The sequence below is a fragment of the Eutrigla gurnardus genome, assembly GCF_963514095.1.
Source record: "Eutrigla gurnardus genome assembly, chromosome: 15".
In the NCBI taxonomy this organism is placed as follows: Eukaryota; Metazoa; Chordata; class Actinopteri; order Perciformes; family Triglidae; genus Eutrigla; species Eutrigla gurnardus.
In genome coordinates this window covers 19,990,524-20,006,218 of record NC_139938.1, presented here as the reverse complement: position 1 = coordinate 20,006,218, position 15,695 = coordinate 19,990,524, and the positions used below count along the sequence as shown (strand labels likewise).

Sequence of the window (15,695 nt, the reverse complement as noted above, 5' to 3'; positions counted from 1 at the left end):
ATTTTCCCATCATCACCCAAAAGACCTATATAATAAATCTTAACGTTCCCATCATGTCCGATGTCAATCCTTTGGTGGTTTAAAAACCCCCAAAAATCATAATAATTCCCTTCAAAAGTAGACGGAAATGATTTTAAGAAGCCATATTACAAAGGTGGCTGTAGGTACCGCTGAAGCTCTCTGGTAATTTGGAGGGGAACTATGCCCTTTTTACCCCGTTCCCAAGAGTACACGCATGCAATTACTTGAAATACTACGAAATATCCATGAAAAACACGCACACACACACACACACACACACGCAGCATGGATGAAACAAAGCCAAAGGATAAAATTGCACACAAAAAAACTGACTGAGCCTGAGGGACTCACATTAGGTTGACTGGCATGAATATTTAACATGTGAAGAACATAACATGTGTATGTTTGCTTTGTAACAATACCCTCCAAAAAAATGTGAGATCAAGTTAATTTCAATAAACCCCAACATCGTTTTTGCATCTGAACATACGAGTGTAAAACCTTCAATCTAACTTAAAGGTGCTATAGTCGTGCATATGAAGATCACGACTGCAGGTGTGTTTCCACTCGTATCGGTGCGCTGGCATCATCCCACATAACGATGAAGGAGGAGAGCGGCGCTTTGAACGCCGTGAACCCGACACTACCCCCGGCTATTTTCAGGGGGGGCCACGCCCGCTTTGGCTCGTCAGCCTGCGGTCCTGCCAAGCGCTCGACAGACCAAAGGTATGGACGCCTCACAAACAGAATGTTTAAATCCGGCCCGCATCAAAGGCCTGAATAGGAAATCACAATCAACTGGAGAGAATGTCAATGAAGCGCAATATTCCACCGCTAACGGAGACGACGGAGTCAGGAGGTTCTTCCTCTTCTCACTTTTATTTTATCCGTTATAGAAGAAACACAACTCAGACAATTGAATAAAATGGAAATGTGACAGGAATTCAAGTGACCGCCCCTCGAAAAAGAGATAAATAAATGACAACAAAGAGATAAAAAAAAAAAATGAAAGAAATCCAACAGTCATTCTTACTATTCAGTGCCATTTCAGCGTGCTAACTTTCTATCAAAAATACAAAATGTTCCATGTTTTTAACATTTCATCTCAAAGAGGGATTTTCAAACTATAAGAAATGTTTTTTGGTCCAGCTAAGGATATTATTATACTGTTATATTTTTTTCCAAATTATTCACACATGTAGGCCAAATGTCCACCCTGTTACGAGACATTCTCATTTCTATTCACGGACGTAATTTAGGGGGGGGACACAGGGGACATGTCCCCTGCACTTTTTCAAAAGGCCGTTTTAGTCCCCTGCACTTTTTACCGTCCAAAAACAATGTTACGCTGTAGTAAACAGAGACGTGTCAAGCACTAGGACCAAGCGGAAAACGGCCGCTCAAACTGAAGCCTGTTTCCCTTAGTTTAGACCGCCCACAAGCTCCTCGATTGGCTCTGCCGTTTCTTGTGTGATTGGCCGTCCCCGCTGTCACTACGTCTTGCACACCGACGGTCTGCTAGTCTGCGGTCAGGAGTCCTACAGGAGTCCGCTACTGGAAATTGGGAGTTTGTTTTGCCTGGTTCACGTCAGCTAGAAGGATTGTAATATCAGAGGTTTCATTTACATTAACGTTTGAATTGGTGTCCGTGTGCGTATGTGCGCGCGTGTGTGTTTGGTAATTAGACGCAGCCAGGATGTCTAAAAAAAGAAAAGTGGCAAAAGAGACTTCTTTAGAAGTCAAAGTGTAAGTTACTCAAAGAAATGCGTTACACCCGTCCTGCAACACCTTCACTGGCTCCCAATAAAGCAGCATATCCACTTCAAGATCCTCCTCATCATCTACAAAGCTCTCAATAATCTGATCAATAAAATGTATTATTATTATTGTTGTTATTATTACTATTGGATTAGAATTCGGTGATAATGTTTTGCTACATGATTTACAACCAGTCAAACCAAAAAAGGGAACAGTAAACTTAAAATTAGCAATAGAAAACTAGAAGAACTACTAGAAAACACAGTGAACTGAAAGAGTTAGAGTTTGTGTCCCCCCCACTTATGAAATCAAAATTTCGTCCTTGTTTCTATTAATAACTGTTTTTAATACACAGTTATAGTGATATTTACATTTTCTAAGAGCTACTATGTCCCTTTGTTCCTGTCAATAAACTAAATGACAGGAGACACACAAACCCAGTAGAAACCAATCAATAGACGATCCATTAAAAACGCAGCGCTCTCGATGACTACGATTTTGCAGTTTCACATGATATGAATGAAATTGGGAATTTAATGTTAAGAAGTTGCTAAACGATGTTGGTAGAGGAAATGAGCAAACAGTGAATGTTTATGTCATACCTTGACAAAATGTTTAGTTAGTAGAGAGAGTTGCCGACCTCAAAAATAGTTTTTACAGAAAATAATATATTTTTATATATTTTCCCAAACAATTGAACCATGAATCAAATAAGGAAGCAATAAAGTTAATAAACAACGTGTGTTCTCCGTTCATATCCCGCTTATTGTCTGTGCTAACCGGATCATACGTCATCTATATAATAGACTGCGTCACTCCTGCAGGTAATTTGCGCACCTTGACAAACATCAATCAACCGCCCATTCATTGTGGTAAAGATAATTAGCTCCAACCTTCCTTCATATTAAATATTCTGTTTAGTGTATTAAGTGTATGAGTTTGTCTTACTGGTGACCGAATCCTTGTCTTTCACTTGTTCGTCCGTATAGAGGAGCGATCGGCCCGCTAGCTTGAGTTTAAATGACGCTACTACTTCCGGGGTGACGGTGAGGGGAGGGGCTAACCTGATAACATGTTATAAAGGCTGATATTTTAACGCTGACTCCGTCATTATGTAGCATTGTTCAAATTAATATTAATCAGATGGTTTCTGGAGTGAATATAAGTCTGTGCTTTATTCTATCCCCGTCCTGGAACCCCCGTCAGGTGGGCGTGTTGGTTTCTACCAATTATGGTGGTGCATTCAGGTGCTATTTAAAGTTCAGTTGTTGAGCAACAGGTTCATGCTGCGTTCTCTGTTCATGAGAAAGCTGTGACTAGTGTGGAGAATCCACCAACTAAGCCTTCAATTATTATATTTGACTATTGGGTCGTTTTGCTTTGGTTTATTGAAGCGCTCGTTTTTGTTTTTTGTTTTTTTTTTGTTTTTGGTTCTACATAAATCATTTAGAAGACATCCTGCTAAAGAATGTAGCCTAAATCATGTTTAATACATTTTGTTTCAGTTGAAATTCAATTAAATCTTGCAAATGTAATAACACTCACAATAACACTCTGTTATATCTTTATAGCGGGAGTACTGCCTTGTTTTAAATTATAGGAATTTAAACCAAACACGTGTTGACTTCTCTGAATCCATTGTTTTTTGAGTCGTGCAATCATTCACGGAGCGCTGCGATCTAATGGTAACATAAATCAGTTTCAACAAATGAGAGGAGAGAAGTCCCGGTTTTATAGGGTTGTAAATGTATTGTGGGGCTTTAAGACAGCATCCTCTCTCACTCTCCCTCTCTCTCTCTCTCATCACATTTCAAACCTTTGGCGAAATTAAAAATATGCAGTTCATCACTTCATCCACAAACTTGTACATCTGCAACATCAACTTAAAAAAAGGGGGGAAAAACTTGGAATATGGTGAGAAAGGCACAGATATGTCCTCGATATAATATCTCAAATAAAAATGTGCATGCTGCTCACAAATGGAGCGGGCTCAGTGGAGCAGCTTTTGTTGATCACAATGGCAAAACGCAGCCGAGCTCTTTAACTGCTGCCATCCACCAGGCTGACAGCTGCAAGGGGGGGTATTGTGTGCACCTGGTTACTTGGAAATGAAATGGCGTTATTGTGACACGAATACATCTTTCTTCAGAAGGTCTTTGGCTATTACCATCTGTGGACACTTAAGACCGCCATTGCATCGTGGTTACACGTGGAGGGAAGACGGCTCGATTACCTTTATTACGTTATAAATATATTCAAAAGCATATGTCCAATGTGTGGACCTGTGTGACTCGCAGCAGTGTTGAGTAACTTGCACTGTGTTTTGTGTTATTTTCATATTTACTTACTATCTGAATAAAAAATGTTCTTTTTTTTCTTCGAAAAATCAAACATTAAGTGTTTTTTCTAACCTCCCAGATCACATTTGGGTCATATTGTGCACTAATTTAACAAAATATGCAAACAAATTATTATTATTTTTTTTATATATCTTAATTCAATCGCATGTTCTTCCTGTGAAACGTGTGTTCATGTAATCTAGTTGAATTCTAATTTAGCAACTAAGCATCCATCAATCGACCAGCTTCGTATCATGCAACATTCTCGGCCCAATCTAATTTACTTTCTGTTATTCTTTTATTTTTCCCCTAATGCTCTAATAGAGCAGAAAAGACATTAATAGTTACTATTCCAACAATATACAACAAACAATTCAAACGTTTATACATCCATCTGAAATATTTACTTGATATTAACTGTTGCTCAGCTGTGTTTTAAACACTGCATCTCTGTGTAAACTCACATCTTTAAATTGTTTTCTAGATATCCTTCATAAAATAAATGAAATCAAAACATAATTATTTGCTAAATTAAGACAAAAATGTGGAAATGCAAACAAAGAAGAAATAGCTTCTCTTATACAGTCAGTAGTCTACTTTACTAGTTGATGGTAAACTACATGAGCTACTGTACTTTATGTATGTTGCTAGCATACATCAATTTCCTGCCTTTTTACACACAGACATCATGTGACAGGGTTGCGGTTGCATGACGCCGCACTGTATACCCTCTAGGTGGCAGCAGAGTGCATGAACCCACGATGATGGATTCCACCATGGACCCCCCTTTGACCATCATCAGGAGGAAAGTGGTGCTGCTTCCTCACCTCCGCCTCTTCCATTACAGCGGCCACAGGGGGGACGATGGAGAAGTTGACCCCCCCCCCCCAAAGCCTCAGCTTCCTCTCCACATCCCGACTTCTGCTCGTCATTGATCCCCATTGTCCCCCCCCCCTCCCCCTCCCATTCCTGCTCTCATCTGTGTTTTATGGACTCTCACTCGCCCCCGACCCCAATGTTAACTGTTCTTACCTCACCCAATAATTAACAGATTTGCATACACAAGTGGCGTGGCCTTTTGTTAGTCTAAGTGCTCAGTGTAAAAACGCTGCTGTCAGACTATTCCCACTCAAAAGAACGCTTCCCACCTTTTTATGGCTTCAAATCCGACACCTCCCTTTAATTAGTGCTTGTTAAATCATCACGGGGCTGCACCGCGACGTTTTATCCACTCTCATCATCACGCCATCCCTCTTGGCCTCGGATCACGGGACGGTGCTTACCTTTACTTTATAGGAAAAAAGAGAAAGAGTGTTTTGCCTCCTTCCCGACTGTGGAAACCTTCAAATTGAAACTCTTGGCCTGTCTGCTGTTGTCAGGTGTCCTACACTAGTGCTGTCTGGCTCACTAGCAGCCGGCTCCACTCCGGCTCTGGCCCAAGACAGCTGTAATACACAAAGAGGCCAGTAGGGGACCGGTGTCCTACATTCAGTCGCCCTGCTATCTCCACCAGTGTGTGTGTGTGTGTTTATCTTTCCCTCTCTGTAAGACACTAACCCTGACGTGGCATTTCTAGCAGGAAGTGGATTGAGGTTATGCACCCACTTTTGGGGGGCGAGGCTGATACCGGGAACCACTATCCTCCACGCCACATCCCGGCCCCGCCGAGTCCCTCGCCTTCATTTTTTCACCGTCGCCGTCCATTTCGCCGGCCGACCTCGAGGGCAGAGTTAGGATTCTTCTTTAACTCGACTTGACCTGTCGAGCAGCAAGGGGTCGGGGAGAATATAAATCCGTTGGCCCGTGTCACGGCGGCCGAGTCAGTCCGGAGGAGGAGGATGATGATGTCATGGTTCTGAATTCAGTCGGTTCACATTTTCAAGATGATATTCTCATATTCACCTTGTAATTATTTGTGGATGAAGGCTGAGTTACACCAACAGGGGGATTCATCTGTAAAAAAAAAAGTTTGTTTAACTATAAAAATCACATTGAATCAAACTTTCAAACTAAATTAAAATATCAAAATATTCCATTTTTTAAAAACCTCTCTTTTAAATGTCACGTTAGTTTTTACTCAAAACCTAAATTAAATTTAATTCCGTCCTCACAAACTTTTTTTTTTGGATTCCAATTTAAAATGTGATCAACTTTAAACCCACACTTTCAGATGGAATGACCATAATAATCAAGTCCCTGGGATAAAGTTATGCAGCGGACTCGAAACCTAATTGCGTTTCCGTGATGCCGCTGCCGGTTCAGCGAGGCAACTCTTTCTCTTTTACTTTCTCTCACAAAAAGCTTTTTTTCCCCTCACTGTGCTGTTTTTAATCTTCTATTATCTCACCATTGTCTTGCTCCAGTCATTAATTGGAGTTTCTCTTACTTTTTTATTGATTGCACTTTATATCATTTGGACTTAAAGCTGCATTTACTAAACAGAGAGATTGGTATTTAACTGTGCGATTCTGCTTTATTTAATGGATGTACTTATTTTTTTACCTATAACTAAACTCTGATTAGAAATAATAGAAGATTTAATGAATCTGTTTGTCCTAAATGAATGATGTAAAGAAGGAATATGCTTGCAGTGTTTTTTTATTCAGTTTGTGCTGCAATCTTTACAACAACAAAAGTGTCCACAGCTCTGAGCGGGACATTAAATACGACTCCGCCGACACTGGTCCTTACGATAAGGCTGATAACAGTAAATATACTGAGCTGCTCTTGCAGAGTGTGATGCTGAGGAGTGTGTGCTGGGGGTCTGAGGTTTTTTTTTTTCATAATCGGAGGCCTAAATCACACTCACTCTGGGCTTGGTGGCACTCAGTCGTTCAGTCTGGAGAAGGACATCAGTCATCAGCGCATGGATTCCCAAGCAGCTCGATGCGGAACGTCCCATATCTCACCTGGGGGGAGGGGGCACGGTGGTCCGCCCGCTGTTTAATAGCCGTGTGCAGGTATTTGCCTCAGCTGACCGCAGATTTGTCAATCAAAATACTTTTTTTTCTCCTCCTCCAGCTGAAGTCACTGCTTTCCCCTTTTTTTCTACACTTCTTATTTCCTCCACGACAGACGTGGTATACAACGCTAGCTTTCTCCAAAGTGTTGCAGTGATTGACAATGCAATTAGCCCACTGGAAACAAAAGCTAAAACAGAAGAAGGATTTACACCTTTGGTTATGGTTAACACTGAGGGGGAGAAAACTTAAAACAATGAGTCTGGTTAAATAAACACTTAATTTATTGTCTGACTGGTAATTAGTATGATTATGTTTTGATTTTATTACTTGATAGCAGGGCCGGCCCAAGCCTTTTGGGGGGCCCTAAGCAGAATTTGATTTCAGGGCCCCCCCTCCCACCAACGGAGATAATAATATTTGACACATAATTATAATAATTATTGACACAAATGTCACACTATAATCTTACATTATAAATTGCATTAATTATTAGATATATCACAAATCACATAGCTTGTGATATTTATCTGAGGGGCCCCATTCAGACATCCTAACCCATTTTGTGACACCTGTTTCATTTATTTCATATGTAGGGGAAAAAATAATCGCTAATCGCCACACAAGTTGCTTAGTTTGCGTATGCCTTGGGCTGAGTTTGACATGTAGCCAACCCTAAGTGCACATATGTGAGCATAATGCCCCTGATGGATGACAACGTTAGCGTTTGGACCAGTCGGAGATGTACGTAAGCTTGTTTTGATCTTTTAATTCCTTTTGGGACCAATCAGTCGAGTCAACAGCAGTGATGAAATGAATCATATAGCTTCACTTTCAAAGGACAAGTCGGCATGCGTGGAAGCAAATAAGCAGCTGCTTCCATCGTTCGGGGGTTAATTTACTCCAAATATTATTATAAGGATTATATTAACCAATTTACAATGGAACTTGAAAGTTAAATAACAAAATAGCATTATGAAGTTTCTATGGAAAATTGCTAAATTCAGGCTTCAATCAGATACAAAAAATATAAATATGTATAAATATTTAAAAAGCAGCAAATGATTTGCACTCACTTCTTCAGGAATAACAATGAAACTCGAAAGTTAAATAACAAAACTGCATGTGAAGCTAACGTGAATGTGAAGTTGTGGGAAATTTCTAAACTCAAGCCGATATGCCGACATTTCACCGTCGCTCAGCTTCGTATGGGGAAAAACACAACACTGAGTCATGTTTTCCAGAGCTGCTTGGGATTTAGCCAGAAGGTCGTTGATGCCTTTTGTGTGAAACTAACCGAAGAATCGCTTGTGCACACCATCAGAGAAGATTAAATCAAAATCAAAATGATAGTTATTTTACCTTGTGTTGTTGTCTCTTCTTTTGTACATTGTTGTTCTTTCGTTTCAGATTTTAGAACCCGCCACATCAATGCACCACTTTTGTTTTTCTCGTCCAAAAGTATTTTTTTTAACTGACCTCATCTTCGGTTACGTTCACAGTCGTGACCTGCTGCTGCTTTCGCAGCTACAACTTTGCATCTATAAATAAACTTGACGTGACACAATAAATTAGATTTTGAGGTTACGTGGTGAAGCAAAACCAAAACACAATCAAAAGCTTTCTGTGTACTCAATTAAATAACGAGGTGATTTACTAATTAAAACAAAATGATGTGTCAGCGTCTCGATAATGTGTGTGTGTGTTTGTGCTTACCTGCCGTGACTGGTCCTCGTCTCTCTGATGTGGGACTGTATTATTTTTAGCAACAAGAAAAGAAATGGCCCACTGACAAGCTGAAGTGTCTGGAAGCGATCTGGATCCTCGTCGTCCTGCGTCAGCCTGACAAACGCATGCATCTGAGACTTTAAGGTGGCCAGGATATATTGCTACTAATCAATAAGTGAGAGAATGGCAAAGTCATCATCACAGCTTGGGAACTCCTTTATGCTACTCCACATAATGTGAGTTTTTGTGAGAAATAAAAGCAAAAAGACTTCACCCATAACCTTCACTGTTCACCAAGCAGTATGTTTTAGATATATAAAATATATATGTAGATAAAATACACATTTTGTCATTTTAATGCACTGCTTTGTGGGGCAGATAAAGGAATAAGTAGCACTAATATTGATTTTTTTTGTCTTGAGAGAGTCTGGCTCCGGACCAGTACTCAGGGTCCCTGAAAGATGCTCCGTCCCATTTGCTTCCTGCTCAATCAAAGCAGAAGGACCAAATCGTCCATCATCAAGTTACAGATCCCGAATTAGCTAACTCTTTGTTTTTTAACATTAAGTAATTAAAAACGTTCCTGCACTGCTAGTAGCATTCGTCTAGGTAGAACATTACCAGTCGGCTTCGTTCTTTTTGGGCCGAGGAGAATGACAACGGTCTCCGTTTGGCCTCAAGGGGGCGACTCTCGTTCGTTAGGATCTACTACGATAGGTTCCACACCTATATGGAATCAGAGACGCTCCTTCCATCTCCAGTTTTTAAATCTAGGCTCTTCTCCCCAGCTTTTCCTGCCCCGTTGATGACATAGATATTGTCATATATGTTCTCATGTTTCATCTTTTTATTTCAATTGACTGCAATGTGCACTATGTATGGCACTGGTCAGTGTAAACTGTATTTAAATGTGCTTTATGAATACATTTTATTTACTTACATACATACATACATAACATAACAAATACATACTTATTATTCGTTCCTGAAGACGATATAGTGCAGGCTACGAATTCCCAGGAAGGATCATTGGTGGGTGGGGGGGCCCCCCTTGAGGCGTCATAAATATAATGTCCGGCCCTGCTAATGTTGAAATATTGCCCTCTACAAGTGAGTATTTAAAAAAAACAAAAACGAATTAATAAAATACCGCATCACTCCTGCAGGACAACGTTTTTTCCCCTCCCTCCTCCATTCTGAGTGAATTAAAAGAGTTGTGTAATAAACATTCACGATAAGCGACGCGATTGATCCTCCCCCCCCTCGCATCTCATTAGCCGCCTCCCGTCGCAGCTATAGGTGAAGCCGCCTCTCTCTGCCATACTGAAGCAGGTGTCCAACATGGCGAACGCTGGCAGCGGCTCTCTCGCGACTATTCTCTTTTTATTCATGTTCCAAGCGACTCTTCTTAAAGGTAGGACTTTTTCCCTTTACGCCCCTATGCTGTCTGAACGGAATGCACACTTTTCCTCCCGCAGATTTGCACGGATGTAGGTGGAGGATTTTATTTTATTTTTTTTGCTCCACCACCACTATCTGCAGCGGTTCTGGGCAATTGTTTTTTTTTTTTTTTTGCCTGGGAGAGCAATTTGGATGTGTTGTTGGAGGAAGTAAGAAAAAACCCTAAAAAGTTGAATTCCAGAGGAGAATGTGTGTCTGTGTGTGCCAGGTCTATACAAATACGCTGCTTTTAAGAATACATCACTTTGGTTCAGCTCGTCCCATTTATAAATCGCTTCTGCCGCGACACAACTGGCAACTCTTATTAAACCTAAGCCAATTCCTCATAGCGTGGTGTTTTTGATGCATTTCCCCCCCTTTTCACACGGCTGCTGGTTCGAGTCCGTGTCCGCTGGCTCGGTTACTTTTCTGTGCATGTATGTTGCGAGCGGAGCCCGGACTGCTGTAAATCACAGCGAAACAGCGGTGCATTAAAGTGGAATATGCAGCAGCACCCAATGCCAACGTGCCGCTTGAGGAAACGGCTACGGCTAGGTCCATTAAAAAAAAAACTACGTCCATTCATAATCGCCGCTAAATCCGAGATTTTACACACGGTAGAATATAACGCGGGACCTATCCGAGATACTGTGACTGTTTTGATGAATTCGGCGACAGTGTTTCCCACGAAGCTGCAGTTATTCTCCGTTTAATCACTGTTTTATCCCGCCGGCTTTCGCTGGGCAGACTGACCGAACGGCGGGCGAACCTGTTCTAAAAGTTGTTATTTCAACGGAACATACGTCTGTCTGTGTTTTTAAAACGTGCCGAAGTGAACATTACCTCATGGTTGTCCAAATGATGTCTTAAACTACCTCTCAATACATACGCGTTCTTCATGTTGAACGATATAATGTTAATTTGCTAGAGTTTCCAACGGGGATACCGGGCTGTGTGTTTTTTCCGCGAAATCGGGGGGGGGGGGGGGGGGGGGGGGCTGCATTCTCTCCGTAGCATCATGCATGGAAACATGAAAGCTACACGAGTCAACCGGGTGTTTTTATTGTTACATGTTGGGTGAAAACTGCGACATTTCATTAATTTGTTTGGCGTCCAAACGTTCGGTGACGTTGTTAGTGATATTGTTGCGAGTTGGCGGGCTGCGGAACGGACACCCAGGCGTTTATTTACCCAGACTACCGGGATAAAAAAAAGATACAAGTGCGGTGTTACGGCTACAGTGTTGCCGGTAAGGAAAGTCAGTCAGTGTTGCAAGAGCGACGTGTTCGGTCGTGAACTTGTGTATCGTTGCGCATTGGTGCGATGGAGATGTGGAGAAATAATACGAGTCAGGGCAACAACGCCCCCCCACCCCCTCCCTCTCCCCTCCCCTCCCTCTCCCCACTCCCACTGCACGCGCATGCTGTTACAAACTGGAAACCAGTTCAAAGAGCTTACACGGTTGTATTTCCCAGGCTTCATCCTGTTGCATTACGTCAAGTCGGTTGCGTCATGAATGCATTTCAGACATGAAGTTACTTAAATCCAAGCTGCTCCTTATAAGGGTATAACCCTTTCCTCCCCCTCTCTGCTGAGTTGGAGCCTCTTATTGGGGAGACAAGGAGGCAGATGTCGCATCACATTGTGGATTATCCAGCAGGCCTAATCCATTACGTTTTATCCGTTAAAATGGGCGCCCAATGCTTATGTGGTTGTTGTTTTTTACGTGTGACATGTCAGGTAAACAGCTAATGTTGCTGTGTGGACACAGTGGTGCTGGTGTACCGTCGTGGTGGGAAAAGGGGCTCCACTGATTTCAAACAAAGCTCAGGCTTGCAGAAAGCATATCAATTATTTACCTCCAGCGCATGCTGTGTAGGCTCACATTGTGCTAAAGCATTAGATGAATGCTTTTTTGTTTTTGTTTTCTCTGAAAATAAATGAAAGAATAAATGGAAGTCGGCTGTTGTGAGGGTGAGAAGTAATTAATTAACCATTTCGAAAATACTCTTAATAAGTAGTGCATGTCAGGTGTCGGTGTGTAGGCGCAACCTCAAGTGACCAAAAAACAGGAAGTTGGAATTTAGCTTTGAATCGTGCTCTCATCGTAGTTGACGCAATCCGTGCAATATTCAACTAAACAGCAATCATCTATGGTAACGTTATTCCCCCTTCAAAGATGAAGGGCTCCACCGCGAGCCACCTTACCGTTCTTTAGACAAGAAAGGGAAAATGCTTGTTATATTTCACACAATCCTTGTATATTCAAGTAAGTAGGAATTGATAATTGGCCATGGTAATTTTATTCTGTCTTCAAAGACGAAGGGCTCCACCAGAGCGCCGAGGTGAACACCTTTTCTGTTCTCTAAACAAGAAGGAAATCTGATATCACATTGAGTTGTGGTAATTGGAGAGAACAGTAGTAACAATACAAGCACGCACTGTCACATATTCTTTTATTAAAAAAAAAGAAATCTCAATAAAGTCTGCCAACAATCCTATAATAGTCTGATTGCAGTCACGAGTTCGGCTTCCACAAATGATTAGTTGTGACATTTTTGCATTTCTCTGCATAATTTCACTGGAATTAATGAACACCTGGTGTATAGATTTGTGTATTTTAATCAAGTTATAATCATACAGTAGTCTTTTGTTTTTTTTATAGTAGTGAAAGTACTTCATCAGTTTAGATGAATGTTCATAAAATGTATTCCCTTTTTTTAAAAAAGGACGGAAGAACAGACTGAAATAACCTCCTGTTTTTTTTTAAAAAAGGATGGAAGAATAATCATTAATAACTCAACACTGACTGAAAAAACCTCCTGGTGTTTTAAAAACAGCCATGCAGGCATATCTTGTATCCTGTCATAGATTTCTGCACAGTGGCGGTATGTTATTACATAATTTAGCCACCTTTATGCGGCCCCTTCATGGTTGTGTATAGAACCGTTAAATCCGTCCAATGGTAATGCCGATCCTGCCGGTAGGACACCAGGGGCATGTTTACTAGAGAGCGCTGCGGCGGCACGCTCTTCACTGCCGAGCTTGCTGAGACTTGAAAAACGTGGTTTGGCAACCCGTTCAGCTTTGCACTGAGCTGCTTTCATTTCTGTGGAGTTATGTAACGGTGAGAGCGGTGGCGCGGTTTACGTGTTGAATGCAGAGGGGAAGCGCGTGTTGACACGACTCGACCATGACAAGTTAATAAATGTAGGTTTGGGAAATGGTGACTAAGTGGGAAAAGATGGACTCTTGTTTCTTATCTGCGTTTCGTGACGTTGCGGCAGATAAGAGACGACTACCGTGTGGAATTTTTCTTTTAAGCTTCGCCAGATAATCCCAACGTGTTTCCCATTCTGAAATTTGTGGTGAAAATCATCACGCTCTCCTCGGACAGTAGGCGGGAAGAGGTAGATATACTATTACTTTGAAGTGGTACAACACGTGTTGAGTTAATCCACCTTTTTTTTTTTTCTCCTCACATTTGCTTTCTGAGCTGCAGCGTATTGTTATATTATGTTTATTTTAAAGAATAAAGCATTATTTGTGTTCTGTTTAAGTTTACAGTTTACTCTTATTTACTGTTACTGAAACATGTAAACTGAAGTGTGGATGACGTCTTGGCTGCCTCACCAAAGTCAAGTTTCACTTTCCCCCTCTACAAATAGTTTTATTTGTTTATGAGCAATCATCAGGTCATTTAGGTCAATTTAATGTGTCCACATCCTCCAACGCCACCCAACTGAACTCCCGTGTCCAGGATAATTGAGACGCTGGCTTTGCACTTCAGCTCATGAACTTTGTCTTTACCCACCGCCATTTTCTCCCGAGTGCCCGTTTTGGTCAACAAAGATGAGACGCCTCACTCCTCATCTACTTCCATTAACGGCTGTGGGATAAAAATAACCCCAATTTGTTTTTATTATTTGATACCGCTCGCCCTATCGGACAAGCGAGCTGTGTAGATTTACTATCCCAACATGGCTCTTTACCTTTGTTTGTTTTTCAGCCCCGTCTGTACGATTAATAATATTCCAAACTGTACGAATATCCCGTCATGTCACATCTGCCACGTAATCAGAGTAAAGTGTTGTTGAAGAAATGTCCTGAAAACCTATGAAGACGCTCCTGAAAAGCGTTTTATTTCTGTAGTCAGTCGGGTTGTATTTCTTTACCTTGAATACATAATGGATCTCAGATGTGATTGTTTACACCCACAGTCCTCGTGAAGTCTCATTTAAGATCGGCTCTCGTGTGGCTGTTTTCCCCCCCTTGCCCACTTGAGCTCCACACAAGTGATTCATCACTTCTCTCTGGAATAGTCTGGCCATACTGTCACTGTTTCTCTGGCTTCTGCAGGGAATTAAAGTTTTCTAAGTTTACTTAATTCATGGGCTGAGATGAGAAGGTGATTCTTGATGTTTAATATGAATTCTCATGTATGATGGTGCACATTTGGAAGAGAAGTTGAAATTCTTGCATGACTACTTTTGTCAGAGGGGAAATTAATTATATTCCTCAATGCCCGGTGTTGAGAAAAGTATTGTATTAGTTTCCCAACCAGAATCCGGGTATTGTATTGGCAGTACTTTGGACAAAACTGAAATTGTTCTCAGCCTTAAAGGAGAAGCACTAATCTGTGCGAACGTTTCTCATCTCCCTTTCCAAGTTTTCTCTCAGCCGATTGTGTTTGTTGTCCCAAATCGCATCTCATCACAATTATCTGTTGCGTCTGAAACCGATTTAACGTGTTAACACCGTGTGCAGTATCGGTGCTGACGTGTCTGCAGAGTTCCCTTGGAGTTTTAGTGTTCTGTAATGATCTGTTTTTAAAAAAAAAAGAAGCTATTTCAGACTTTGACAGAAATAATTGACTGAGTCACTTCTTTCTTTCCTTGTTCAAACTTTAGATGGTTTTTGTGATCACAGTGTTCCGGCACAACACATTAGTCTTGGGCAGCTTCTGTATACAAAGAAAGCCTATGATCAGGCTCAGTTGGATCCCTGTGCAGTGTGGTTTGGCACTGAGTCAAGCTGGTAGCAGCCCTGGTGATGGAAAACAGGTGTGGAAATGGACTTGTTCTCCCTCTGTGCCCCCCCAGCAGCCTCTCCAGCTGTAATGAAGAACAATGGCTTTATTCCTGAAGGGAGGGGACCCGAGTGACCCCCCCCTCCTCCTCCTCCTACCCCGGCCCGTCTACAGTGACTCTGCTGGCAAGCCAACAGATGACTGGGCTGGGTCGCATCTGGCCTCTGTGCACTTAGTGTAATCAAAGAGAGGGGAAAAAAAAGGTTTATGGCCTACTTGTTAGTGAGCCGCCGACGGATGGGATGTCAAGTAAGCACCCTCCGATTCCAAATCTCTTGAGGGTTAGGGGGGGGGGGGTTAAAGGGGTGGGCGTGGGCCGCAATCTGCTATTCCGAAAGCAGCCTATCGGCCCAGGCATCG

At 41.7% G+C, this 15,695-nt stretch overlaps 1 protein-coding gene across 4 annotated transcripts in view; it reads left to right on the top strand.

Moving 5' to 3' along the window:
* The first annotated feature begins 10,074 nt into the window (after nucleotides 1–10,074).
* Nucleotides 10,075–15,695, top strand: part of cadm1a (cell adhesion molecule 1a) — a 330,169-nt gene continuing 324,548 nt past the window's right edge. For 2 of the 4 annotated variants that reach the window (XM_084029345.1, XM_084029342.1), the window contains exon 1: nucleotides 10,091–10,220. In XM_084029345.1, the coding sequence (XP_083885471.1) occupies nucleotides 10,148–10,220 (73 nt within the window). In that variant the 5' untranslated portion in view covers nucleotides 10,091–10,147. Of the gene's footprint in view, nucleotides 10,221–15,695 lie in introns of all 4 variants that reach the window. The other 2 variants (XM_084029344.1, XM_084029343.1) reach the window with 2 other exon arrangements.